The sequence below is a fragment of the Sander vitreus genome, chromosome 7 (assembly GCF_031162955.1).
Source record: "Sander vitreus isolate 19-12246 chromosome 7, sanVit1, whole genome shotgun sequence".
NCBI classification, from domain to species: domain Eukaryota; kingdom Metazoa; phylum Chordata; class Actinopteri; order Perciformes; family Percidae; genus Sander; species Sander vitreus.
This window is the reverse complement of record NC_135861.1, coordinates 7,190,537-7,218,108: the sequence shown is the minus strand read 5'-3', so window position 1 is coordinate 7,218,108 and position 27,572 is coordinate 7,190,537. Positions and strand designations below refer to the sequence as shown.

The following is a 27,572-nucleotide window of genomic DNA, read 5'->3' as shown; positions in this document are numbered from 1 at the left end:
GTGACAGGGTCCTATAAAATGGAAAAAGATGCAGGAGGAGAATATAGCCCGATGAAGATCTACATGGCTGAAATATGTCAGCAGCTATTTTATTTAGTCCTGAACTACCTTTATTTTGAATACAAATTTAAATACCAGTGCTACTTTACTTTATATTTTCTACAGTATTCTCAAGGAATGTCTCAATTCTCAAGACTTATCTCATCAGCTCAATGTGTCAGACAAACCTACTAATGTTTCCCTCTTGTGAGAAGCTTTATGTTTCCCCCTGTGCAACTGTTATGCCAACATAGTCATTATTCTCTCCATACACTCAATCATATACTCAGTCTGATATTCTCACATTCAAGTGGGTGATATTTTCCGTATGGGACATTGACTTATTGTTTTTCCTACCTATGGTTCATAGTGATACAAACGAGAGACAGAGAGAAAGAGAGAGAGCGAAGGACTGAAAGCGAGAAATGGGGAACGAGAGTGTAGAGCTATTTTTGGCCTGTCTGGGTGTTCCCACACACACACACTCACGCTTGACAGGCTTGTTGTTGTTCAGAATGGTGGGTGTTGAAAGGGTGAGTTTTGATTTGGTTTGACTTTACGTTTTGAGGGTTTGTGTGTGAATGTGTGTGCTGTTGATACCCCTGGGATTTTCCTGTGGTTGCTATGGTTTCAAGCTGTGTTTTGAACAACTTGCCATAACTCCAAACATCCTAAGGGTGTGAAGGATCCTCAAGCCCATCATTATGCACTCTGCTTATGCTGTCACCGCCGGGGGTTGACCTCAGCTCACTTTCAATTTAACCAGATCAAACGTCCAAAAGAGCCTGCAATTCATATTGGTATGACCATCTTTTAAATCTAAAGGTCCCATATAATGCTCATTTTCAGGTTCATACTTGTATTTTGGGTTTCTACTAGAATATGTTTACATGCTTTAATCTTCTAAAACACATTCTTTTTTAGCATACTGTCAGTCTGAATATACCTGGGCTGTGTCTCATTCCGCATACTGCCAATCCGTCAGTACACTGCTAATGTGCACTGACCACTTACTGCTGTAGTGCCCACTTTCGATGGTTAATATTGTCCCAAAATGAACACTTATGTTAAAACACTTACCGGAAATGACGAGCGGGATGAACGTGACGAACGCAATACATGTGAACGTGATTTTCCAGCCCGCTTTCCTGTACGCAAATGAGGAGCGGCCGGCTCGGCTCGCCGCCTCTCAAAATCTGACGAAAATCTTTTAAACTGACCTTTGTCGATCTGAAATGAAGACAGATTCAGCAACTGTATGGCCTATTTCTCGCTTAAAATGTTTTCAGAAACACGTTTCGGTGAACTATTTTCGTAAAATACAAGATCGTATTCCGTCCGAGCCGAGCATGACAGTCGGTTTGAAATTCTCGAGCAGCCAGACCCACGTGACGCGTTCGTCCAATCAGCTGCCGGTCAAGGGCTCCCTTCCGCTTTGTAGTCAAGATGGCGCCCGTTTACTGCAAGTAGGGTCCATCGTTCCACACTTCTCGAGCAGCCAGACCCACGTGACGCGTTCGTCCAATCAGCTGCCGTTCAAGGGCTCCCTTCCGCTTTGTAGTCAAGATGGCGCCCGTTTACTGCAAGTAGGGTCCATCGTTCCACACTGAACTTTTTGACCGTTTTTAGGGGGTCATCAGGGTACTTTCAGTGCACTGACTTTTTGCGTTATCTACACTATATACTTAAAACTAAGTGTTTGAAGTGTGCAAGTAGGCGGTTTGAGACACAGCTCTTTATTCACCCTTTTTCTGAAATGCGCAGTTTTAGCGCCTGTCTCTTTACGCCCCCCTCCTGAAATAGCCCAGATTGGTCAGCGTTATCGGAGTCACATTTCTCTGTGGATTGAGCATTTGATACTTTCACAGTATTTATATAGCACTCCAACCTGCTTTATAATCACAAAAGACATGGAAATCCCACTTTCTTTACAATATGGAACCTTTAATCTCCAGCTTTGCTGTGGTGCTTCTGCGCTACACCTCCCAGAGATCTCCTGTCATGTCAAACTGTTTTGGTGGCATTACATACATGAATTTGTCTGCGTTGGACAACTCAATTATATTTTTATATTTAGAGTGTGTAATTGATTATCTGTAATATTACTCCTATTATTCTACGTGTCCCTGATGAAAAAAGTCACACTTTATTTTACCTCTCAAAACTGGGTAGTGCTGACTGCACACATGACACCATTGCTCTGTTGTGGAAAGTGTCTGTCAGCGATCCATTGTGTTTCTGTGGACTGTACATGTCACCAAGGCATTCCATGCTGCCAGTCAGACACGCGCTCTGTCTCTCTTTTTTTCCCACACATACCGGGGAAACATTTCAGACCTGCATATTACTTTTATGACAGAGCTTCATTTAACGCTGCTAAAATGTATCCCCGTTATCTTTAACCCTCATGTTGTCCTCGGGTTAAATTTGACCCTTTTTCAAAGTTTCTATATCAGAAATCTGGGTGTCTTTCAAGCAAATTGACCCAAAGTAACATGGATGGTTCCATGCAACGCTCTTCACAAGTAAAATGACAGATCGGGGTCAGTACTTGCATTGAATCGAGTTTTCTATTCAATTTTATAGCATTTAAAAAAAAGTGTAAATGGTTTCAAAACAGTATCATTTGTAACATTTTGACCAAACTCTTCCTCTGATCTTAACTATTAGTCAAAATAATTCACATTTTCTGCTTTTTAACTCCAAAATTAGGTATAATTTTATATAAATAAAAGGGCTGTAACGATATGCGATATGAAACCAAAATCGCGACACTCATTTCCAACATTATTTTAAGGTACAAAAGAATCTTTGGTGTTGGATCAATCAATATTGAAATCAATCAATATCAATAAATAAGGTCTCTGTTGTATTACTGTGTTGCAAAGTGGCATGTAATCAATGACAAAATGATGCCATGTGGCAGAACAAAAGTTCAAGGTTTTTATCGAATCGTGGGTCAAAAATCATGATACGAACCAAATCGTGGGTTTGGTGAATCGTTACAGCCCTAATAAATAATGTTTATTGACCATGAATTCAAAAAAATAGTGGTGATAAGTTGGTGTTTGTTTTCAGTTTTGACCCGGGAGGACAACATGAGGGTGAAGTTCTTAAATGTTTTATTTTGATTTCAACCAGGGTCTATAAATGACAGTTTGAGTAAACAAAGATACCTTTGAACCTTTGAATTTGACATTAATGCCAGCTTATGGTAATTGACAGTTTTTCAGTATTTTGTGTTTCAGTCAGTACTAAAAGATATTGAGTTTCAAAGCTCTAGTCACTGGACACAAAAAAGACGATGATGTTTTCTATTCCTGCCTTTGCAGAAGCACATATCTGCGGTTGGGAGGCAACTATAACACACAGTTAAATTAAAATGAAATCCAATTTAACACAATATATTCATCTAATGTAAAATGTTTGTCTGTATGTTGTCGTTAAGAAACCTCTCCAAATAAAGCACAGCAAGGTAACTCATTAGTGCTATTTAAATGATGTGACTACAAGGCCAGCAATGGGGTTTACCATATTGAAATAATGCATGAACGTTCCGGAGTCGGATCAACAGGAGGTTTTCCTGAACATAAATGGACATAATAAATGAATCTGCAGTTTAATCCATTTAATATGTGATTTAAATGTAGATTAAACACACCAGATTGCGTGGATTCCTATAATGTTAAAAGCAGAATCATGAATCAATTTAGCCGCTGTCTTATTTAGTTATGCGGGATAACAGCAACAGAATGACATAAACAGACAGACATACAGACAGACACACAGACAGACAGACAGACACAGACAGACAGACAGACAGACATACATACAGAGAGACATACAGACATACAGACAAACAGACAGACATACAGACAGACACACAGACAGACAGACAGACATACATACAGAGAGACATACAGACATACAGACAAACAGACAGACAGACAGACACACACACACACACACACACACACACACACACACACACACACACACACACACACACACAGACAGACAAGTCAGATAAGGCTTTCTGTGACTATTTCACCAGAAAGCTTTGTAGCTTTGGCTGTTGTGATGGCTTTTTTTTCTGTGACAGAGAATGCATTAAGTGTGATAGTTTGGGTTCTAGAGCCCAGATTACCTAAACAAGAGTGAATGCAGTTACTGCAAAGTTTTTGCAGAACGTATACATTCCCATGGCATACTACTGTCATGTTATGCTAAATAAGTAGTTACTGCGTTATAGGGCAGTAGTTGTGAGTACAGTATGTTATCAGTAAGCTTAGTCTCTGGAGGCGAAATATGTAATTTTCTTCAATAGCAGCATTCTGCGTATTGGTTGCTTTAAATAACCCTGTAGCCTTCACGTTATCGTCCATGAAGCAGAAAGGTTACACATGATTTGAGCGTGTACGTGCTCATGTGCAAAGTCTCTGTCTGTCTGTATCTCATGATTATCAACTGACCGCCACGAGACGCCCACATGGAAAGAGTGTATTTTCTGTAGAATACTGCAGGTGTGAAATTTCTGGCACTGAGATTACAGGCAAAGAGAAACTTTGAAAGGAAAGCCAGCTGCATTCAGAACAGTTTGAGTGTAGTTCAAGACTGCAGCTGACCCCACCCTGATACTCTCTCGCACACATACAAGCATACATGACTGCAAGTATGTTAATACACACACATGGTTGCGTGCATACATGAATATCCGCATGCATGCACCAAAATAAAAACACACAAATAGAGCTCAGGTTTTTCCCCCACAATATTTTCCAGCCTTATTATCTTCACCTTCTTTGTTCTTATGTTTACTCAGCCCACTAAAGATAATAAGTCTTTTCCTCAGTGTCTCATATTTCTCCCTGCCTTCATCTTCCCGTTTCCCTCTGTCTATCTTCATCTCGCTCTGGATTCCCCCGCTTTTCTCCCTTCGCCTCCTCCTTTTTGGCTTTTCTTTTTTACCCATCATCCTCCTCTGTTTCTCCCCCTCTCCTTCGCTCCTTCCCTTTTCTTCTTATGCAGCATTCCTCGCATTCCTGTTGGCTTCTTAAGGGGAAGGACCCCGCTGGCAGACCAAGGCCAAACATTATTACAGTGCTCTCAGCTTCTCTCTCTCTCTCTCTCTCTCTCTCTCTCTCTCTCTCTCTCTCTCTCTCTGTGTTTCTCTCCTCCTGTCTCTCTTCTTCTTTCCCTCTCTTACTGACCCTACCTTGTCATTCACCTTCTCTTATTCCCTTCCCGACTTTCTTCTGCTGTTCCTCAGTCACTTTTTTTCTTTCTAATCCATGCCCTTGTTCTTTCACCTCCCTCATTTCTTCTCTCTAAAACTTCCATGCCCGCTAATTCCATTTCACAGATAGTGACTGTATGCTTCTACTTTAACTGTGTTCAAACAGCTTACTGGGACCACTGTGTTTCATAATTAGTGGAAATACAGGTCATACCCTTCTCTGTTACATAAAACAGGCTCATTCATGTTCATACAAGCGCATGTGCTGTGTGTTTTTAACGACGACACACTGTCCGTACATGGTAGATAAAGAATCAGACACATAATTGCTTACAGGAAAGGCTCAGTGCAGCACAGTTTTCTTAATAAAAGTGGAATAAAAATGCATGTATCTTTCCTTGTGTGTGGACGGATGTGAAGGCGTTATAAATGAACGTAATTGTTCAAATTTAAGTTTGTTTTTGTTTTTTTTACAGTAAATTTCCTCTAGATGCCCCCAATTGTGTTCTCTTGACTCCTATGTTTATTGCCTTGTTACACAGAGATGCTGCCTCACTAGATAATTAAAACAACAGACGCAGATTATAAATTAAAGTCATACGCCAGCTGCTGTAGTTTGATGTGCAGTATCTATCATGTGTCATGGGTAGGCCTGGGAATCGTTTGACATTTTAGTGTCGATATGATACCTGGGTTTGGTAATACTTTTTTTCAATAGCTTACTGTGAGAAATATTAGCATGTTTTTTAATTATACTTCATTTTAATTAGACAAAAAAGTGCCATCTTCGAACAAACTTACAAACATACATTAAAAGAACAACAACAACAAACAAAACAGAAATAAACAACCACAGATAGACAGGGATAGATACGTTTCAGATAAAAAGAAATCAAAAGCATATGGTTCCGCAATTGAGACTTCTGCTTTCAAATGGGAGAGTTAAGGTAAAACAACATTTTAAAAAGTAATTTAAATAAGGAGCTACCTGATGAATACATTAAGAGTTTTACATTTATGCCAGCTTTTATTAATGGACAGTCTTCTATATTTGGTCAAACAAAAACATTTTTGTCCCAAAAAAGTATTGCAGGCTAGGTGAGTTTTGACACAGCTCGAGTCACTGGACCCTAAAAACCATTCATCCAGTCATCCAGTCATTTTTTACTCCTTTACATTATGCATTCTTCCAACCGTCATTCTGTGAGGATTTCAATTGAGTTTTGTGTCGACACTTTTGTATGTAAAAGACCTCTTCTCATGTCAATTGTCGTGTTGTAGCAAGAGCACATGTCTGCAGGTGGGAGGCAAGTTTGTAGCAGAAAGTTGACCACATCCTGCCCCTGTAGTACTGACAAAAAAGCTACAAACGTCAGACTGCCTGTTTTTAACTGTGTCATTTCAGTATGATTTAGGCTACATTAAGGTTTGACTGATCGTGTTTCTAAAACATTCATAATGATTACATTTTTTAACTGAAGCGGTGCTGTAGCTTTACATGTTCCATACTGACCACACTTTCTTTGTAACAGTATTGAATTAGCAGGCATTTTGCTTTTTATTTGCCGTAAGCAAAGGAAGCTTATTTCCTATAAAAAGTCAATAGCCTAATATAATCAATATAAATTAAGATAATCTTATTTTGCATTACTTAATGCAGTTGCAATGTGTAGGCTTTTACAATCCTTTAAAAAGCATTTTTTTCCATTTAAAATCTCAATAATGGAATGATAAAACAAGCAAATAGGCACCAGCTTTCTACAGGAAAGCTCTTTTTAGATAATAGATGTTGTTTGTGGAAAGTACTAACTGACCAGCGCTGGACCGTGTGAGTGTGTGTGTGTATGTATGTATTCCTCTCTCCCTGTGGGCGGTTGCCTGCTGCGCTGCTTTTCTGTCACCCTGTGGTTTTGTTATTTTCAGCTCGAAACCGGATGTGATTCAGACTGCATGGTAGATTGTGTAATTAAATGGACTAACCACATATACACACACACACACACACACACACACACACACACATATATATATATAAGCTTGCACACACACATTACGTCAATGCACATTAGACACATGAAATCACACACACACACACACACACACACACACACACACACACACACACACACACACACACACACACACACACACAGTTATGGAGCTCTACACCCACACACTGAGGGTTTCTGGGAACAGTGCTGGGTTCCCCCTGTTCACAGAGGCACCCGAGGGTGAGCGAGCACTGCAGACGATGGCGAACCACCAGCAGAATACAGACGCACGCTTCTTAGTTTCAATATTGGTCTGAAACATCGTTGACCTGGCTGACGCCGAGATCGGAAAAAGGGATAAAATGCACACACGCCTGTGCTCTGTGGAAACAAAAGGACGGTTGAAAGTGGGGGAAAATACTGAGAAGTGTGAGTGAAACTCATAACAAATTTTAAAACAGTTTTATGCAGACAGTGTTCATTTCAGAAAAAAACAGGGAAGAGATAGAAGTGGCCAAAATAAGAAAAAAGCATCTAAGTACCTCTGTCACATGTACAAAAAAAAGATATTCCATAAGGACTTATTTTTAAGACAGTAATCATGATCATTCATTTTTATTTCTTCTAAATATGAACTTTTTTATTTTAAAATAAAAATCTTCATTCATTAAAGTTTTGGGATTGATTTTTTTTTTTGTTGCAGGACGTATAATGTATTGCATTAGTATGATGTTACAGAATGTGTATCATGCTGACCACATGTCAGTGACGATTTAAGGATGTTTGTGACTCAGTGTGAGCGGCAAACAGCCTTTTGATTCTAGGAAGGCTTAGAACCAGACAAACTGTCAAGACGGTGGCCCTGCGTCATGTAAGCTACCACAGTAACGTATGTGCTGTGTGTGTGTGTGTGTGTGTGTATGTGTGTGTGCGTGCGTGCGTGCGTTTGTGTGTGTGTGTGTGTGTGTGTGTGTGTGTGTGTGTGTGTGTGTGTTTGTATGAGAACACAGTGGCTTACACAGACAGGACTCTCTACTTCCTCCTACATGGGCTCGGGGGTATCCTGCGCTACAACAGCAAGTAAAGATTTGTACATGCAATGTCAGAACATTGTAGAAAATGACATGGCTTTTATTCCTCATAAAAGGTAGTTACAGCAGGTGTAAATTACAAAGGGATCAAACAGTCTGTCACTATAACGAGGGGGGGGGGAAACTTCAGATTCAAAAGCATCCAATGAGACGTAGACATGACACCTATAGAAGTCATAGAAAACTATGACTTCTACAGGACTAACAGCAATGTCTATTATGACTCAACCTTGTAAAGGATTAGATTAGCATTTAACCGTTATTTAACCAGGTAGGCTGTTGAGAACAGGTTCTCATTTGGCGACCTGGCCAAAAAAAACATAAGCTTGCAAGACAACATTTGTCAGTTTCACATTCAATACAATACAAGAATAAATGCATGCAAAGGGGGTGAAGGCTACTTTACCTTCCACCACATCCCTGGTTTTACAGTAACTCTTGGCAAATCTGCTCAACCATATTACCTCAGAGCTTCCTTCCAGTCATTCTGTAGTACGGTCTCTTTTGAACCCTAAATCTAATGGATTATGTCCATTAGATTTAGACTTTTAGACTTTTAATGGGCATGCATTAAGTACTAACTGTTAAATTATTGTCTCACTGTAAGAAATCTATCGTGATTTCCACAGTAATTAACTATAATTAACATTGACAGAAGGTTAGTTACAGTTGTAATAATACAACTGTAAAATGAAACACAAGAATTGTAGTGTATATGATAAATACCTTTTTATGACTCTTTTATGATACTGTATCTGTAGCTAAAGCACTGCATCATCTCCTGTTGTTTTTAAAATGTGCTATATAAATAAAAATGACTTGACTTGTGTAACGTAAAATGTAACTCAACTTTTGATGATACTATGTACTTCATAACAACAACAGACATATAGTACAGTTGTTCATGTAATGCTGTACATTAACAAAGTACTACTATTAAAAAAGAAATACAATTTTACTCAACACTTTTTTGTTTTAGAAGTGTCAATAAATGACTGCAGAAAGCCAAGTCCTTGACAATTATTTATTGTCAATTGTTAAATAGTAACAAGGATAATTTACCTACTTATTTTGATTATGCTGCGGGATAATATAATGCATACCATGGTTACATAAATCAAATGGGCGTTTTTCCACATGGTAAGTATTTCCAGTCCTTTGAGGGCCTATGATTAGATCTGGTTTTCCAGATCCCCTCAAAAGGTCCCATGACATGCTGCTTTTTGGATGCTTTTATATAGGCCTCAGTGGTCCCCTAATACTGTATCTGTAAGTCTCTTTCCTGAAATTCAGCCTTGGTGCAGAATTACAGCCACTACGAGCCAGTCCCACAATGAACTTTCCTTAGGATGTGCCATTTCTGGGTCTGTAGCTTTAAATGTTATTGAGGAGGAGAGGGGGGGGGGCAGGTGGTGGGTGGGGGTGTGACCTTGACCAACTGCCATGCTTTGCTCGTTTGCAAGCCATGATGTCTTTTTTCATTGGCGGGCCAAATTCTCTGGACGGGCAAAGCAGAGAAAGGGGAGGTAACCTTTCCCCTTATGATGTCATAAAGGGAAGATTCCAGATCAGCCCATCTGAGCATTCATTTTCTCAAAGGCAGAGCAGGATACCCAGGGCTCGGTTTACACCTATCACCATTTCTAGCCACTGGGGGACCATAGGCAAGCTGCGGGAACTCATATTAATGTTAAGAAACCTCATAAAGTGAAATTTTCACGCAATGGGACCTTTAACTGTGGCTGTTTCGTCTTTTACCAATCCTCCTTTGCAATGTTTGAAACCAAACATAGCGCAACAATGTCCATATTTTACTGTGTAGACCGGTTGCTAACAGTATTACAGTACAGGGGTGTATTCTCTTTCATAACAGATTTACTGGATTCTATGATATAATCTTTAATCCTAACATGTGAGCAAATTAATTACAGTTTTAATCTGATAGATTAAAACTCCACTGTGGCATGGTTGAGGCCTTTCAGTGAATTAAATGTACAGTAGCGAGTAAAGCTGTCTGTAGAGCTGTACAATAGAGCAGCTCAACAATATATGACATTGTTATTAGGCCCACAGAAAGTATTCCAAACATTTCCCCATGAGGGGCCTTTCAACAGGCTTTCCTCTTCTGTTGTCGATGACGACGTGAAAACAATGTTCAGGAGTCCTTTCAGATGTTCGAGTTCGATCTCTGCTGCAGATATACTACCGGATTGTCGGCCTCACCAATAATATTGAAAGGAATATTGCTGTTATGTTCACTTATTGATTTTGTTTGATAAAAGCATATTTGTATTTGCAATAGTGTGATTTTCTTTTGGCATACCATTCGAGATAACTGCAGCCAGAGGCACCGAAACATGTTCACATTGCAGGAAACCAAAATCAAAAAGGTAACAGAATTAGGTTCAAGAGAAGATTTGTGTTTCCTGAGAATGTTTATATAGGCTTTGGTTTTGTGCAAACCTTTATTTTACACCAGAGCACCACCACCATAAATAATAATTAGTTTAATGCTATTATGTTTTTCATTAGACTTTTGCAAGACATGAGCTCAATTGGTGCATGACTAGAATCAGAGTTTGCCCTCACCTCACAGAGAGATCAGACTGTATACAATATGTCACGCATTGTATGTTACAAGCGCAGGAGTGGACAAATAATTGCAGTGTATCACAAACCAAACCATTTTACCAAGTTACTACTGTGTATGATGGAGGTTCCTTTGTCTGTAAGCAGCAGACTCACTAACACGTGCTTCATCTTGGGAATGTCACATGTTGGTCTAAATGCTGTTTCACCCTCACAAAAATAACGTACTGAATGAGACCCTGAGGCTGATTGTAATTTTTTTGGAAACACTTCACTCATGAAAATGTTGAAATGTAAAATATCAGAACAAACTTTGGGAGAGTGGGGAGTGCGAAAGATAAGTTGAATCCTAGCACTCAAGCGCGTGAAAAGCAAAATTAAACTGGGGGACCTCCAAAGGGCCTCCTGGCGGGTGTCAGGGCCCCCGGAACCACATCCCTGTGCTTGGTGCTACACAGTAACAGCAGCTGGTTCGGATGTTTTTGACAGCAGATGGAGCCACAGTGTAGGGGCCATTGTTTAATTGAGTCCCCACACTGAAATAAAGTTAACACTGTTGCACAAGGAGCCAAACGCGGATTGGCTGCAGTGTGCACCCAATGGGAGTCAGTCAGTGCAGGAAAACAATGGTCCTGAAGGTCCGTGTGAAGTCGAGGCTATTTTTGGTGGGGCCCGCCTTGCTTGCTATTTCTGTCAGCAGGAGAGCGGAGGGGGAGGGGGCAGGACTTGAGGGGCCGGACTTTCTTTTCTGCAACTTGCCTCCGATAAGTCTCTTTTCTTTTCCTCCTCCTCTGTACTGTCTACTGACAACACCAGCGGATCTCACCATCACCTCCCGTCAGGGTTTCGCTCTCTTTGGATGCACAGGGACTTGTTTTGCTGGATTATTTTTTTCAAGTGTTTTGGACTGCGATTCTTTTAAGAGACTGTTGGGTGTTACCGGGTTCTTTCTTACAAGGTAGGCAACACTGGTTGGTGACAAGGGCTGATGTGGGAACAGCTGGAAGTTCGTTAGTCTGTGTGCCCTTTACTTGTTAAATGTGCCGTTGTTTCTATGGGAGTTTTGCATTGCTAAGAAAAGACTATGGCTATGGCTCGTACCTGCGCAGGTGTTTTTACTCTTTAATTGCTCACAAGCGCAAAAAAGTGAAACGCCAAGTGCGTCAGAAAATAAGAATCGTCTAGTAAAACTGAACTGTAGGCTATACATTGGCTACTGTCTGCTGACTCTAAAGGATTGTTTTAGCCTTCTTATAGTGAAACAAGCGCGTCTACAACTACCGCGAAGTCACTATTAACTCCTCATTCATCATATAGGCCTACACGATTGTTCCCACAGCTATATTATAGAACTAGGCTTAGCCTACAGATAAAAGTGTGATGAACAAGGATAAGATCACTCTAATAGGCTATAGAGTGCCGTAGACACGCCGTAGATTCCTGTAGGAATGGTTGTCTTCGTAAACGGAACAAAATAATGTTTTGTTGAAACTGTCTGGCCTGGTAGCTAAAGCTTTACTTTTTTTTAATTAGTCTTTTTCAGATATTATTCAAATATTATTTACTTCTGGCCCTTGTGGTTGACCCCAATTAGCTTTTTGCTGCAGAACAGATGTTCAGCCAGCAACAGGTCCACCACACACACACACACACACACACACACACACACACACACACACACACACACACACACACACACGGGGAGAAAAAAAGATGATTCTTTAGAATTAAAAACAAAACAAAAAAACATGCACTACTTTTTCTATTTGTCTCATTTTTGTGTGTGTGTGTGTGTGTGTGTGTGTGTGTGTGTGTGTGTGTGTGTGTTTTTTGCTGGTCCAACCAATACTGCCACATTCACTATATTTTATGTGCCTCTTTTGGCTGCCAGCAGGATTTGCAAAAATTTATCTGGGATAGTTTATGATGTTCTGCAATTGATATTTTCACAACAGAAAGGACAATTTTAGATCAACAACAGCAACATTTTGGAACTCAGATCTGCCAATTGCCACATTCTCTTGTTTTATATTGTGTATATGAGCTGCATTTCACTCATGTATTGTTCTGTTTGTCTCCACAGATGGAATCAGCACCTCTGGCGACACCATAAAGACAGAAAGACAGGACAACATATTTTGTACTGTGGCAGGTAGGACTTTTAAAGAAAATGTACTAAATACCAACTGTAACTTAATAAGTAGTTGTGTTATGAGTCGGTAATATTTTTACATGAATGTGTTAAAGTTAGCAACAGCTGTCAGTGCTGAAACATTTGTGTGGAAAAAATGCTGCCAGTCTACAGTCAACTCCCTCAGGACTACGTCTTGTCCTCTTTACAACATTTTCTTTTTTATAGCGCACACACACATTACACAGCCTGGGTGACAGCAGTTTTTCCAGTGCAGATGATCTAAGCTGTTTAATTCTCAGACAAGTGCAGTAAAGTACAGAACAGGTGTTGGCCTAGTTGGAAAGATGTTCTCGGCCTGCTGTGTTTTTCATGTGTGGGTTTAGAAATTTGGTTTGCTGCAGGTCATGCAGAAGTGTGGTTTATTATTTATCAAAACATCATACTTTAAAACAAAAAAAAAAGTGTGAAAGTTAAATTCAACACGGCACATTTAACGTTTTGCTGGCTTTGGCTAACAGTGTGAAAAATAGCCACTTGTAGATATTTTTTGTAAAAAAGTTATTTAACCCTAAATTCTAACTAGTCTCGCAGGCATTGTAAAAACAAAAACTGCCAATGGTGCTAATATACAGAAGTAGGATTTACTTGACTTTTTTTCAAAATCACTTCCTTGATTGTGTCAGAAATGTCTTCTTACGCAATTAAACAAACCGGAGAAACATATGGAATTATACAAATATTTCCCCACACATTTCCAGTTGCAATTGTTTTTCATGTGGTCGTAGTTAGACAATGAAAATGTCAACATTGATTACTGGTATGATACAAGATGTGATCTTGACCTCACCCTTATACACTCATCTCACCCCACTTTGAAAAAATCCTTTTTTTATAACGGAATATAGAGTACGATGGGCAGGTTACGAATGCCTTTCTTTATAATAACCATCGATTTCCATCATAACAGCAGCAGTTAAATCTTTATGGCAATTTTCTTTCCATTCTGCTTCCCCTCACTCAGTAAGAAACTTTATCACTGCGACTCAGCTTGCTTAGCGCTGCTGACTCACATGGGAAACACTCAAAGCTTTCTTCTTCAACCTGAGCTCAAAATGTATTTGATCCACTGCTCCACCCATCAGAAACAACAAGTCATCCGGCTGTTTCTTTGTGTCCTGCCTTTTAGTTTAGATTAGTATTCTCTACTGTGAAGCATGCCTGTGTGATCACACTGTGTAGGATTACAATGCATGACCCTCTGAATGGAAGCCGGCTCTCGCTGTGCCAGGCCCCGCTGACTGTATGCTAACCAAGGACCCGCTGTGTGTGTGTGTGTGTGTGTGTGTGTGTGTGTGTGTGTGTGTGTGTGTGTGTGTGTGTGTGTGGAAAAACCCGGTGAGGTCATGGCGGTGGCTGTAGGGTCTGGTTACATGTGTGTTGTCCACGCAGGGCAATTGACACCGGCTCTTTCTCCTTTTGTCTTCTCTAATCTCTCGTTGTTTACTCTCACACACAAATATACACATATAACCTCACAGATAGATACAGTATGAACGCATACACTTCCTCAATTGCATGGCGTAGTGTACGGTGTAGTTTTGCGTGTTGCCTTTCTTAACAATTTGGGTTGATTATGACAAAAAAAAAAAATTGCAGTCGCCATGGACGGAGCTTGGCTATTTAAAAATGGCATGGTTTGTGCAGGATGTCCAGGGAGGATTGACCAGTCAGTGGTCTGCAGTGTTTTAACTCCACCTTCTAGCATCGCCTCAGCTCGCTTGAAACCCTAGACCAGTGGTTCCCAACCTGGGGTGCGCAAGTCTTTATCTGGTTTGAGGTTGAGGTAAAAAAAAAAATATATGTGCACATGTTAAACAAATTCTGATAATAATATCAGGGGGGGGCGCCAAGGAAAAAAGGTTGGGAACCACTGCCCTAGACCATATCCTGTTCCTGATCCTGGTTTCCAAACACTTTGGTCAGCTGATCCTTGGTTTCTTTTTGTCACTGGTTTGTGCTGAATGGGGGAGCTGATGGAAGAAGAGTTAGTTGTCATTCTTCTTTTTTTACCATTTCGTTTTAAAAAATCATGAATTACTTTTAAAAAATCAGTTTCCCAAAGCCCAAGTTCACATAATGACATAGTTTTTTTTTGTCCGACCAACATTGCCAAAGCCAATAATAGAGTTTAATATCATAGAACATTAAGAAAACCAGCAAATAATCACACTTTAAAAGCTTTAAACAACATCAAAACAAACAATGAATCCATTATTTAAATAGTTAAAGTTGATCAACTAATACATTAATTGACTAATTGTTTCAGTTTATTACAGTGCATTATATATCTTTAACATTTATACAACGACATCTTAAAGGCAAAACATCCATGCCAATTTAAGTGTTTAAGTGAAATTATATATAATTTTGGAATCAAATGCAGAGGGAGTGAACAAGTAAAAAAAGTTATATTCCTTTACTTACTAAGCCTTTACTCTGGTTTCATGTTTTTTTCTTTTTCCTGCCACTAATCTTCCTCACTTCTTCTTTGTATTGAGTAATCTGACCTAACTATACTATTTGATCAACAGGTTTAGTCTTTATTGAGTACAGCAGTAATATATCAGGAATAGTAATACTGCTGCAGCTACGACACTTTTTATTCAACACTAAATTGTGCTCCGTCTTGAATTTCTAGCGTATGTAGCGTTTTTGTTCCAAATCAGTAAAAAGTCATTAAATCCCGGTAGCTGACTGACGATAGTTGAATGACTAATTGTATACTAATCAACAACTATATTAACCTCTGGAGATATATTATGGTCATTACGAACTTTGGGGCCCCTTAAAGCCTAAATGCATTGCCGACATGGTAGTAATAGTAGACGGCAATGAAGGAGGCGGCTATTTTTGACTTGCTGAACAAATGGCTCAATTGTCCTGCCTCTAGGTGCATGAAATCATTTGATATGTCAGGGGTAATGTTATATAATACCCTCCAAGGGTGTGTGTGTGTGTGTGTGTGTGTGTGTGTGTGTGTGTGTGTGTGTGTGTGTGTGTGTGTGTGTGTGTGTAGTCTAGTCTAGTACCTTTCATGTCTGTTAATTGTGTGTGTTTTGTTTTATTTCTGTGTGTCAGCCTGCACATATCTGGTGTAAATAGGACATAGAAGCTGGAAACATTGTCCTTAACGTTATTGTAGTGTGTCAAATCAATTTCTGTTGTATTAACCTTTGAGCTAAAGGCTCCTTGCTGTGGTCAGCTGGGTAATTGGTCTGTTATTGGCCTTCAGCCGCAGTTTGCATCCCCCTCAGGACGTCTCTCTCTCTCTCTCTTTCTCTGCAGCATACGTTGCTAGACGCTCGTCTCACATAGCCAGACATTACTTCACAGCACAGCGGAGTAGCTAACGTTAGATGCTGACTATATTGTCATAAAAGCCCGTGCTCACGTGGAGCTCTGTACCCAACTGACAGACACACTTTTTCGGCTTAGAATTACGGTAGGAACCGCTAAAAACACAACAACCTCGCCATCCTCTCCACCCGACGGACAGACACACTTCATCGGCTTAGAATTACAGTAGGAGGCACTAAAATTAACACTACCTTTCCATCCTCTCCACCTGACTGAACACACTTTATTAGCTTGGCAATCGCTAAACACACTGTAAACTCACGGCCCTCCCAGCCCCCCTCTCTTGGCTTAAAATAACTTACCGTTGTCGGCTACGGCCGCTGAACAGGCTACACGTTGTAAACAGCCGTGGCCCGCTTGCCTGGTCCTCCGGTAACGTTAGCAGGGTTAGCATGGCGGCGTTAGCCAGGACCAGTCGGGATCACTTTACTGGCTGTGTCTCAATTGTTTTTGCGAGTAACCAACTCGGGTACTCTAGCTGTATAATTCAATGTGAGTATATGAATGTTGAAATGACATAAAATGCCCGTCCCTAGTAGCTGTGAAAAATTAGCCTTAAGCTAATGCTTACCTGTTCAGGAGGAAATTAGCCAACTCGGCATCCTTTTGGGCTCTAAGCTGTCTCCATCTTTCAAATACATCTCCAATATTTACCCAGGGTTTGTTACTTCTCTGGTCACGCTACTGTTAGGTTGTTTTTTTTAGGTCGGTTAGAATTTATCTCCGTTGATCCTGTTCGTTTGTTTGCTGCTTTCATGGCTGTACTAACGTTAACAGCTGTAGCGCACTGGGTTTACGTTTTTACAGGTATATCTGGCAACCCGGCCTGGCTGTCAAATTGACAGTGATATCAACACACAGTCCAAAACACAAACAGACATTCTGTCACGGAACGTAAATTTCAAAAGGAGAAAATACTGGCATTAGCATTGTTGTCAGAAAAGTTAGTTAATCAACGTAGAATGTTTCCTTAATATCTGATGATGCATTGGGGTCATTTTTGGATTTATTACATATTGGAACTTTTAATCCTGTTGAAATGTACTGGAGTTGATGGAATTATTTTTCTAAGGATTTATTCCTGTGGCATTTTGGGGGGAAAAAAACCCTTCAATTTTCACCTCAGTCTCACCCACCACTCCAGACCAGAAGCCTTGGATAGAAAGAAGCATTTTGAGTCTCCAGCGATTTGTGTGTTACCATTTGCTTCTATCAAAAAGCAATTTAATTTGTATTTCGGATCACAGCAAATTCATACTGAAGCCATTGATACTGAATATTTCAGCCTGTATTTCATCAGATCTTTGGATATTTTCATTCTCTTAAACTATGTAAGCTTGAAATGGTGAGTAGCTCATTAAGGCATTCTGACCAAACTTTACTCATTCAGTGATAGGAACATTCTTGGGTGCCTTCATGGAAATAAAACCTCTGTTAAATTAGAATCATGATTAAGATGTTCATAAATGAAACTTTGCTGTTCTGTTTTACGCATGTAGCTCTTTCAGGAATGCTCATTATCTTGCACATCGATGATATGACGGAGGCCAGCGCCTCAGTTTAGCCCTAATCATGAGTTTTCCGAACCAGACTCCTCGCTGTATTGTGATATTGTCTGACCTAAAGCACAGCAGAGACTAATGAATGGCTCACATCCCTTCCAGATCACCAATGTGACTGACACTGACCTCGGATCAGATAGCCTGTTGTTAGCGCAAATGTAATAGGACCTACTCTCATCTGGATGGACTCCAGCCTTTACATTGTGTGTGTGTGTGTGTGTGTGTGTGTGTGTGTGTGTGTGTGTGTGTGTGTGTGTGTGTGTGTGTGTGTGTGTGTGTGTGTGTGTGTGTGTGTGCGTGCGTGCATGTTGAATAGTCAGTGACGTTAACAGATTCAGGCTAATCTCAACAACTTGGTGAAGTGGAGGAGGAAGGAGAGACTTAATGCATGTTAATTTATTGTGTGTGTGTGTGTGTGTGTGTGTGTGTGTGTGTATAGATGGATTTCTCAGTGACGCCCTTCTGAGATGCACACACAGACGGTGCAGAAAACAGGCAACAGTACTGCGGAGAGCAAAGGTGAGATAAGTTGGGGAGTAGTTGGAGATGCTGTGCAGTAAACTTTGCAAATTACAAATGTGCTGTTCAATATCACAATGAGGAAGTATACTAGATGCACAAATGATATGCATGCAGTGATTTGTAAGAATGCAGGCTCACTGTGCATATTTTTCAGATTCACAAGTGTGCACAGTGTCAGTCTTTTTTCATTTTATAATTTTACTTATAAATCCTGTATTGACAGCCAAAATGTGCTATAATGCAATACATTTAAGGTATCCCATATTTTATATCTGGCATATGTCTAACTAATGTCTACCATATTTTTCTTGCAAATGGAATTTAATCCAGTATACAAATATATACATATGTGTGCCCACCACAAATTTCTAAAGCCCGAGATGCCATATTCAAACTGCTTGTTTTGTTCAGCCAACAGTCCCAAACTCAAAGATATCCAGTTTACTATCAAAGACCAAGACAAAGAAAACCAGAAAATATTTATATTTGAGAGGCTGGAACTAGATCATTGTGACATAAATGATTGATACATTTTCATATAATTATTGTTTCAGCTCTGAACTAGAACTATCAGCTGTTTATCAACATGTGGCTGAATAAAAAAAAATCAAAATTAGTATCTTTCCAGCAACTTGTACCATTGCTAAATGCAGAAAATGTTATTTCTGCTCCGTAGCTGTGCACATATTCAAGTGTTTGTAAAAGGTGTGATAATGTGTTTCAGTCAACCTATGAAGGGCTTGTCCATGACTTAAAAGTCGTTTGTTTGTGTGTGTGTGTGTGTGTGTGTGTGTGTGTCTGACCAGAGTGCAGAGCATGTGCAGGAATGTTAATGTCTTCTTCCTTTGTTGTCCGTGCAGACAGCCGAGTGTGACTGTGCATATTCATGAAGCTGCCTTCCTGGAACTTTTTCCAAGGAAAGATCGTAGTTAAAAAAAAAAAAATAAGATGAAGAAAGGAAGCAAAAAGAGTAAAGTAGAGAGAGAGAGGTTCACAGTGTATAAAAAGAAAAAATAGAGGGATGGAAAGATGTATGAAAACAAGAACATGAAGTAAGATACGGAGGCAGATATCAGACTCCTGTCAGCAAATCCTATTTCACGCATACACTTCAGTTCATTAATCGAACCAAAGTTGTTTTGTTATGTGAGTTGGGAACTATAAAAAAAACCCTCCATGTGAACAGGCCATGCGGTCCAGTTTGTTAGGTTTCTCACTCATTTTCAGAAATTACTGTAAGCGACTTGTTATGGTTCTTACAGTATTTCTGTGTAGATTATTCTTTGACGGTGGAAGACGAAAAGAACTCAGTCGATTTGCTGGTTTTTCTTTTGCCATTTAATAAATCCTCTTTTTATATTTGAAAGCAAGTTATTGAACTGAAAGTGAATTTGGGAACCTGTCTTCTTTAGCCATCAGGAAAATATTCAAAGTTGTGTTCACCCTGAACCAGTGGTGGAAGAAGTATTCTCTTTACTTAAGTAAAAGTACTAATACCACACTAATACCACACTGTAAAAATACTCTGTTACAAGTAAAAGTCCTGCATTGAAAATGTTACTTAAGTAAACGTATGTCATTATCAACAGGAAAATGTACTTAAAGTGTTAAAAGTGAAGGTACTCAATGCAGAAAAATCCTCACACTTTAGAAACCGGAAACAATCCAAACTGTTCTGTGTTTAATCTGCTAATCATTTTAGCTGGACTTGTAAATTGTTGGGTTGTTTAATTTATATTAAAACATGGTATTTTAAAAACTACATGTGTGCAGAAATCTGCACTTGTAAAGTAACTAGTAACGAAAGCTGTCAGAATAATGTCGTGGAGTAAAACGTACAATATTCTTCTCTGAAATGTAGTGGAGTAGAAGTAGAAAGTGTCATAAAAAGAAAAGACGTAAGTAAAGTACAAGTACCTCAACATTTGTACTTAAGTACAGCACTTGAATACATGTACTCATTTACATTCCACCACTGCCCTGAACTAAGTTTTATAATACGTTTGTGTTTAATTATGCCTAGTCAAATCAAATAGTCTCCTGACTGCAGGGTAGACTGGGGCTGCTACTCTCGTTCTTATCAGCAGAAAGAGCTCCCCACCACTGCCACAGGCTATCAGTCACAAGTCACCACTGTTTTCATGACTCACTGTTTTCACCACTGATAAAACAGCAAGATCATCCAGCTCATTTGAAATAATTTCCCTTTCAGCATCACAAGGACTTTTAACAACAAGAGATTTAACAACAGACACTTAAAAGTTGCGTGTTAATATTTGTCTGCCTGAGTGTGAGTATGCCGTGTGAGTGTATATTGAGGGTTGTGATGATAAAGGTGGACTTGTGTGTGTGTGTGTGTGTGTGTGTGTGTGGTTGTAAAAGATAAAAGGGGGAGATCCCTTTGCTGCTGTGTTGAGTGGCTTTATCTGTGTTGGGAAATGTGGAGAATGTGTTTGATGTTAAGAAGAGCAGGAGTGTGTGTGATGAGGGAGAGAAAGAGAGCTTGGACAGGTGTGTAAAAATATTTAAGCTAATGTCATCTTGAATTTTTGAAGATACGTACACTCAAACCTTGAAGTTCTTGTGTATAATGTGTATTTGCTGGTTGAGGGAGGATTTCCTGAGAACTGCCCAGCATGACCAGTGCTGCTGTTGAGCAGCTGCATTGCATCAGCTGGAGGAAACATTTCCACAGGACCTGTTCCCGTCAGGTGTTCCATAAGAATTCACATTTCTGATGGGTAAAACACTCAGCAAGATGATTAGATACTAAAGATAGTATAAGATACTTATTCTTCCGAGACGGTCCTCCCCTGAAAAAATGCTCCCATAGGTCTGTTTGTTTAAGCAGCAATTACGACACATTAACGTTTACAGTGGCACCCCCCCTCCAGTTGCCCTTTTTTTCACTTTTTTCTTAGAACGTGAAAAAGTAAAGCAGACAAAGTACAAAATGCCACACTTATGTCACTATTTGAACAGCATTCACAAAGCAATTGTGAACAAAATGTGCATATCTTTGCCATTTTCAAAAAACAGCAATAAATTAACTTTATACAAAGTGTTATCTTTTTGTTTGTAGTCTTACTACCTCATTTGCTTTTTTTCAGTTCTTTTTGCAACTGAATCTCCAGGTTTCCCGCGATGTCCTCAATCCTTCTCGTTATGGTTCGTCTGGAAAGCGGAACATTCTCTTCACTTTATTCTGGTTCACTTTTTTTACGTTTGATTGCTAAATTCCCATTGACCTCAAGCGGGCCGGTTAGGGCCGCCCAAAGGTGTGGCCCGGGGGCCGTACAATGCCCAGGTCTGCCTTACATGCAGTAGCATACATTTCTTCTCAGCAGGGTGACTCGCTGAGCCCTTCAGACAGGGACTGAGTTCGGCCTTCTTATTGACACTGCTGAAGTGTTTTCGTGCAACGCAGTCAATAGGAACCAGGAAAATAATTTACCTACAGGGAGCAATAAAGGTGTTTGCATAGATCAGCAGCTGATTTGAAGCATGACTTTTCCAAAGAGAGGAATTTGGTTTTCAGAAAAATGTCATAAATAGTTCAACGATGATGAAGCTCTCATGCAACATAAAGAAACTTTCCCTCCTTATGCAAAGCAAGTTGTCAATCAGACAGGGTGCTTATTTATTTGTCTGTTCAGTCACGGTGGCTGTCATGACTCATGCTCACCCACGTCGTCTTCTGTTTATTCCAAACAAACCACGAACAAAATGTATCACTTTTCTCTATGAAAGAGGATTGTTTGAAATGGACAAAGGGAGACTTCTTTATGAACTGGAGAGTACAATCAGATTTATTCTTGACCAAAACATTTATTGTATTGTGTTCAGCAGATCGTGTTAAAGACAGGAAGCAGACATGTTAATGTCAGTAAGGTCCTTAGTGGGACTCTTGGCTTTGCCTTTGTTATCTGTGCAGCAGAGACAGATTCACTGTCATTTGTCAAACTGAACAGCACACCTGGTGTCTCCTCTCTGACAGACAGAGATGTGTGTAATGAATGAGTTGTAATAAAGTTTCCAGCTTCGGCGAATTGCAACACCGAGTCGAGCGAACGATGATAAGGACGCGTGTGTGCGTGTGTGCGTGTGTGCGTGTGTGTGCGTGTGTGTGTGTGTGTGTGTGTGTGTGTGTGTGTGTGTGTTATTTACATTGACTATTACTGCAACCAGACCTGGTGGAATCCTAAAGCACCTGTTTATTCGAAGCTTACTGAGATTCCTCTTTTACAAGCATGCACGAGAGAGCGGCCAAATTTAGAAACCTGTCATTTTCTGAAAGTAGCATTGTTGCTTGAGATCACTTGTGTCAAAACATAAATTTTGTCCAGATGTTTACCTTGACCCAAAACCCTACTTGGATTTTATATGACTTGACTTCATGACCTCATAAATACTTGTCTTATTTGTCATCTCAGCTGTCAAAAGAAAGTACATCCTTGTACTTTACATTTTTGGGTCTACTTTCAATACTAATTGGCGCATTTTTTGTGTCCCTTGTAATCTTTGTAACCAGGATGCATTTCAGAACATGCTAAACATTTTACCTGCTAAACATCAGCATGCTGGCATTAGCATTTAGCTCAAAGCACTGATGTACATCCTCTCAAGGCCAAGAGCATCGCTGTAGACCTTTTTCAATGGCAGAAACCCTGAAAAAAGTAGTGCTGATGTGGCATAAAAACGGGGATTATGGTGGTTGTAAAAAGTAATAAATGAATTATTCATCTTTTTTTTTTAATCTGTTTAAACAGAAATCATCTAAACACATCCCACCTTTTGCTTGAATGCAACACGTTTGCAATCACTGTATGGGGGCTGTCATAAGGCATTCTGCGAAATGTGCATTAGTATAGTTAAAGTGCCCATATTATGAAAAAAACACTTTTTCTGGGATTTGGGGTGTTCTTTTGTTCTCTGGTGCTTCCACATGCATACAAACTTTAAAAAAAATCCATCCATGCTGTTTTGAGTGAGATACGGTTTCTGAATGTTTCCTGCCTTCAGTCTCCGGGTGAGCTGTTCAAAATCGGCACGACATGACATGATCTACATCTGAGCTACTGCGCATGTGCGAGTGCAATCAAAGATAGTACAGAAGAAGAAAAGAGGTCTCACTCTGTAGCTAAAACAGAGACCAGGTGAAAAGAGGATCTGCAGCAGTGAGAGAGAGTGATGCAGTACAACAAAAATATGGTGTTTTTTGAAAATTAAACCATGTAAACCTATTCTGGTACAACCTTAAAATACAATTATGAATCTGAAAATGAGCATAATATGGGTGCTTTAAGAACTTTATGGATATACTACTTATGTACTGAACATGACGGATGAGTTTGGGAGTATCTGAGCGTGGATTTTTTTTTCTGTACATAAAATCATCTTTTTTTTCAAAGAAGGAAACGAGAGCCATAGATCAACCACAGACACGTGGATGATTTAGGTACCCCTGGTGTCCTTACTTAACCCTCTGTAGGTCAGAGCACCAGCAATTGTTCTTCATCTTGCTATTCTTGTCTCACACACACACACACACACACACACACACACACACACACACACACACACACACACAGTAGAGGGTAGTTCTTAAACTTGTCAACAGCCACACACTACCATTTACACTTGAACACTCAAGTATGCACCACCAGAGTTACATCATAAATATAGAAATAGTTTGGCGACAGTGGAGGCAGGGAGACACACACACACACACACACACACACACACACACACACACACACACACACACACAGAAACCACAGTCTGGCCAGCTGCTATGGGAAGAGGAGAGGTTTTGAATGGGAGCGACAGCTGTGGATTCCTCAGGATGAAGGCGCGAGAGAGGGAAATAAGTTGTAGGGAAAAGGAATGGGGGGGGGGGGACTAATGATTAATTTATTTTCTTTTCAATCAGATTTAGAAAGTGAAGAAAAAAGGGATTAGAAGTATAGAACCTGAAACCTGAATTTATACCGATACTACTTATACTTTTTCAATACTTTACTAACATTATTTGTCTATGAAAAGGCTTTCCTTTTCCTTTAACACAATTACCTAAAGTTCCTACATAATGCAAAAGGTCGATATCTGATTTAAGAATGACTTTTCACTGTCACACAGTTCAGTTGGTTCTGTAAAAGTCTTGAGGTCTGATGAGAGAGCTCCCAGTGTAAAGAGCATGTGATCCTAACTGTCAGTACCAGACTATTCATAGAGATCCTGTGTTGTGCAAGGCTGATTTGGCAACTCTGTCGTTTTTTTAGTCTCTCACCTCCTGCACCTTTTACTGTATTAAAGTAATACTCACTTCCATACTGAAAATATGTATTTTACCCTGCACAAAACACTGGTTGTTATAAACAACAGTGAATTAACAATAAAACAATAATAAACAAAGAAAATCTATATTGTGCTGTAAACTAAAGATGTGTTGTTGGGTTTTCATGAGAAAATGCTTCGACTGCAATTCCAAAGAAACAGATCATTATTTTGAAGAAGTAGAGGAAAACTGGTTATCATGAGCTGCAACACTCAACATGGTTGAACAGACAAAGAAAACAAATAAACAGCCCCACGTACAGAAACTCAAATGTCGTCAAAGAGAAATTCCTGGGAAAAAGATGTCAAATAAATTTGAAATTAACAAACCAAACACTGGAAACTCTTCACATTTTTATGTAATGGCAAATTTAACTCTTGCTGAGAGTTTGATGAGAAAATCGATACCACTCTGATTTCTGTCTGCTACAGCCAGGAGACGCTTAGCTTAGCTTTGCAAAAAGACTGGAAGCAGGCGGAAACGGCTATCGTGTCAAGTAGTGAATTCCAGAGGTGTTTGTAGGCTGAGAAAGACAGGCTAACTGTTCCTCCCAGTCTCCGGTCTTTATATGCTAATATAACTGTCTCCTGTATGGCTGTAGCTTCATATTTAATGAACAGACATGAGAGTGATATTAATGTTCTCATCTAAGAATGGCAATGCTCTTGGCTTCTTCATGTTACATGTCTTACACACACACACACAATGTCATAAGTTCCTCTAAACATTGCAATGTTGTACTCTTGGATCTAACTTACGAAAGTTTTATTCAAGCCCATTCAGTCCCACAAGCAATTGACATTGATGAAACACAATTTAACTGGATTGTCAATAGTTTACTTAGTAGTTTTCCATCTTCCTGTAATGGGTGTGTTTGTGAGTGATTGTGTGTTCAGAACATTAGTGTGTTGCCTTCAGGGCCACTGTTAGTCATTAATCTGAGTCGTTAATGGGTGTCAAAGCCCTCAGCTTTTCACTAAAGCCATGCATTAAGAGGAACGGGAACAGTGATTTGGGAGTGTGTATGAGAAAGGAGGGTGTCAGACAAGCCATGGTTGTTTTGGTTTTACCGTCTGAGCATGTGGTCCAGTGGGGAACTTTACTGCCATAGGGCTCAAGGGCACTGCGGCAGCAGCATCACAACAACAGCAGGGGGAGGAGAGGGGAGGAAATGGGAGTCTAAACTCAGCTCTCAAACAGGAAGCCACCCTGGTTCTCTCATTGTTGTGTTTTTATAGACCCAACTTCCTGCTGCCCCCATGTTACCATGGTTACAATCCCTGTTGTTTATGGGATGGATTGTAAAGATCATGCACTGGCGAGAGCTGGCGGTCATCACTGGCCAAAGCGTGACAAATTAAAAAAAAAAAAAAAAGTAGTGTAGCAGAAGCTGAAATGTTCTTGCAAAGGTCCTTTAAAAGTTGTAAAGCCGTGTGAAGTCTTAAAATGCCTCCTACAGCATTAATAGAGATCTTATCTATGTACAGGATTTGATTTGAGGATCTTGATTACCTTTTGCTTAGTCTGCACGTTTATAGTTTAAGGCTGATTTGGACTACTTTGTTCTTAATTTTGCTTTTATTCTGTCTCAAATTTTATTCCAGGCAGCATTTAAAAGGAGTTAAAACTCTGTCTGGATTCTGCAGCCAGTTACCCTCCCAGACAAGGTGCTTCTACTGTGTGAAAGAATTAATGAAATCAACAGTTTGGTGTCAGACAGCGTCAACAAATAGAGACAGAGATAGGGAGAGGAAGGGAGGGAGGACAAGAAAGAGAAGGAGTTAAAGAAAAGAGGATGTGGCCGACTGTAAAAGATGACTGGAGGGGAGTGGAGCTCTCTGTCTAATTATAGATCCTGCTGTGAGCTGGCTGAGGCAGAAGTGCTACTGGGGTTTTCACATAGCCGGATATTTACAAGACAACTACAGGTATGTGCCTTTGACTTTATTTATCATTTACTTATGTGTCTACATGTGCTGTTTGTTTCTGTGGACTTTTATTTCTTGTGAATGGGAGGTGAAACCTGTTGTATCAAAACTCCTTGGATCTGACTGCACACTGGAAGCCTGCTGTGTGGTGCGTGTTCGTGAGTGTGACAAACTGTGATGATCGAGCCCAGGGTGAAGTTGGGGGCGAAAGAGGGAGAGAGCGAGAGATTTTCTTTTGTATGTTAATTAATTCCTCCTCTGTATGTCCCACTCATTCTGTGGGACTCCTATTGCCCTGCTATCAAACTACACTTGTTTTAAATGTGCATGTGCGTGTGCGCATGTGCGTGCTTGCTGTCTTAACAGACAGTGGCCTTGGATGTTTATGGAAACTCAGAGAGGACTTAGGAAACTGGACCCATGCTGCATTATATATCAACCTTCCTCTGTTACTGTCACACTCACACACACACACACACACACACACACACACACAAGCTCATACCCTCACAGTCCTCTGCGTCTGACATACACACACACACACACACTCACACACACACACTCATACATGCACCTACACACGCAATGTACAAATCCATGCATACATCTCTAAAGCTATCCTTCCTCCTACACACATCGTGCTGTCCGTACAGAAGATGACTTGAAATGCACCTTTTAATGTGAACAAGAACATCCACTGTGGGATCGAATGCAGGACATTGGCCT

At 40.0% G+C, this 27,572-nt stretch overlaps 1 protein-coding gene across 3 annotated transcripts in view; it reads left to right on the top strand.

Moving 5' to 3' along the window:
* The window catches only part of hdac7a (histone deacetylase 7a), a 72,402-nt gene that overhangs the window by 6,959 nt on the left and 37,871 nt on the right, over positions 1–27,572 (top strand). Inside the window, exons 2-3 of one of the 3 annotated variants that reach the window (XM_078254358.1) lie at positions 13,030–13,098; positions 18,499–18,578. In XM_078254358.1, the coding sequence (XP_078110484.1) occupies positions 18,527–18,578 (52 nt within the window). In that variant the 5' untranslated portion in view covers positions 13,030–13,098; positions 18,499–18,526. Of the gene's footprint in view, positions 1–13,029; positions 13,099–18,498; positions 18,579–26,757; positions 26,847–27,572 lie in introns of those variants that run through there. The other 2 variants (XM_078254357.1, XM_078254359.1) reach the window with 2 other exon arrangements.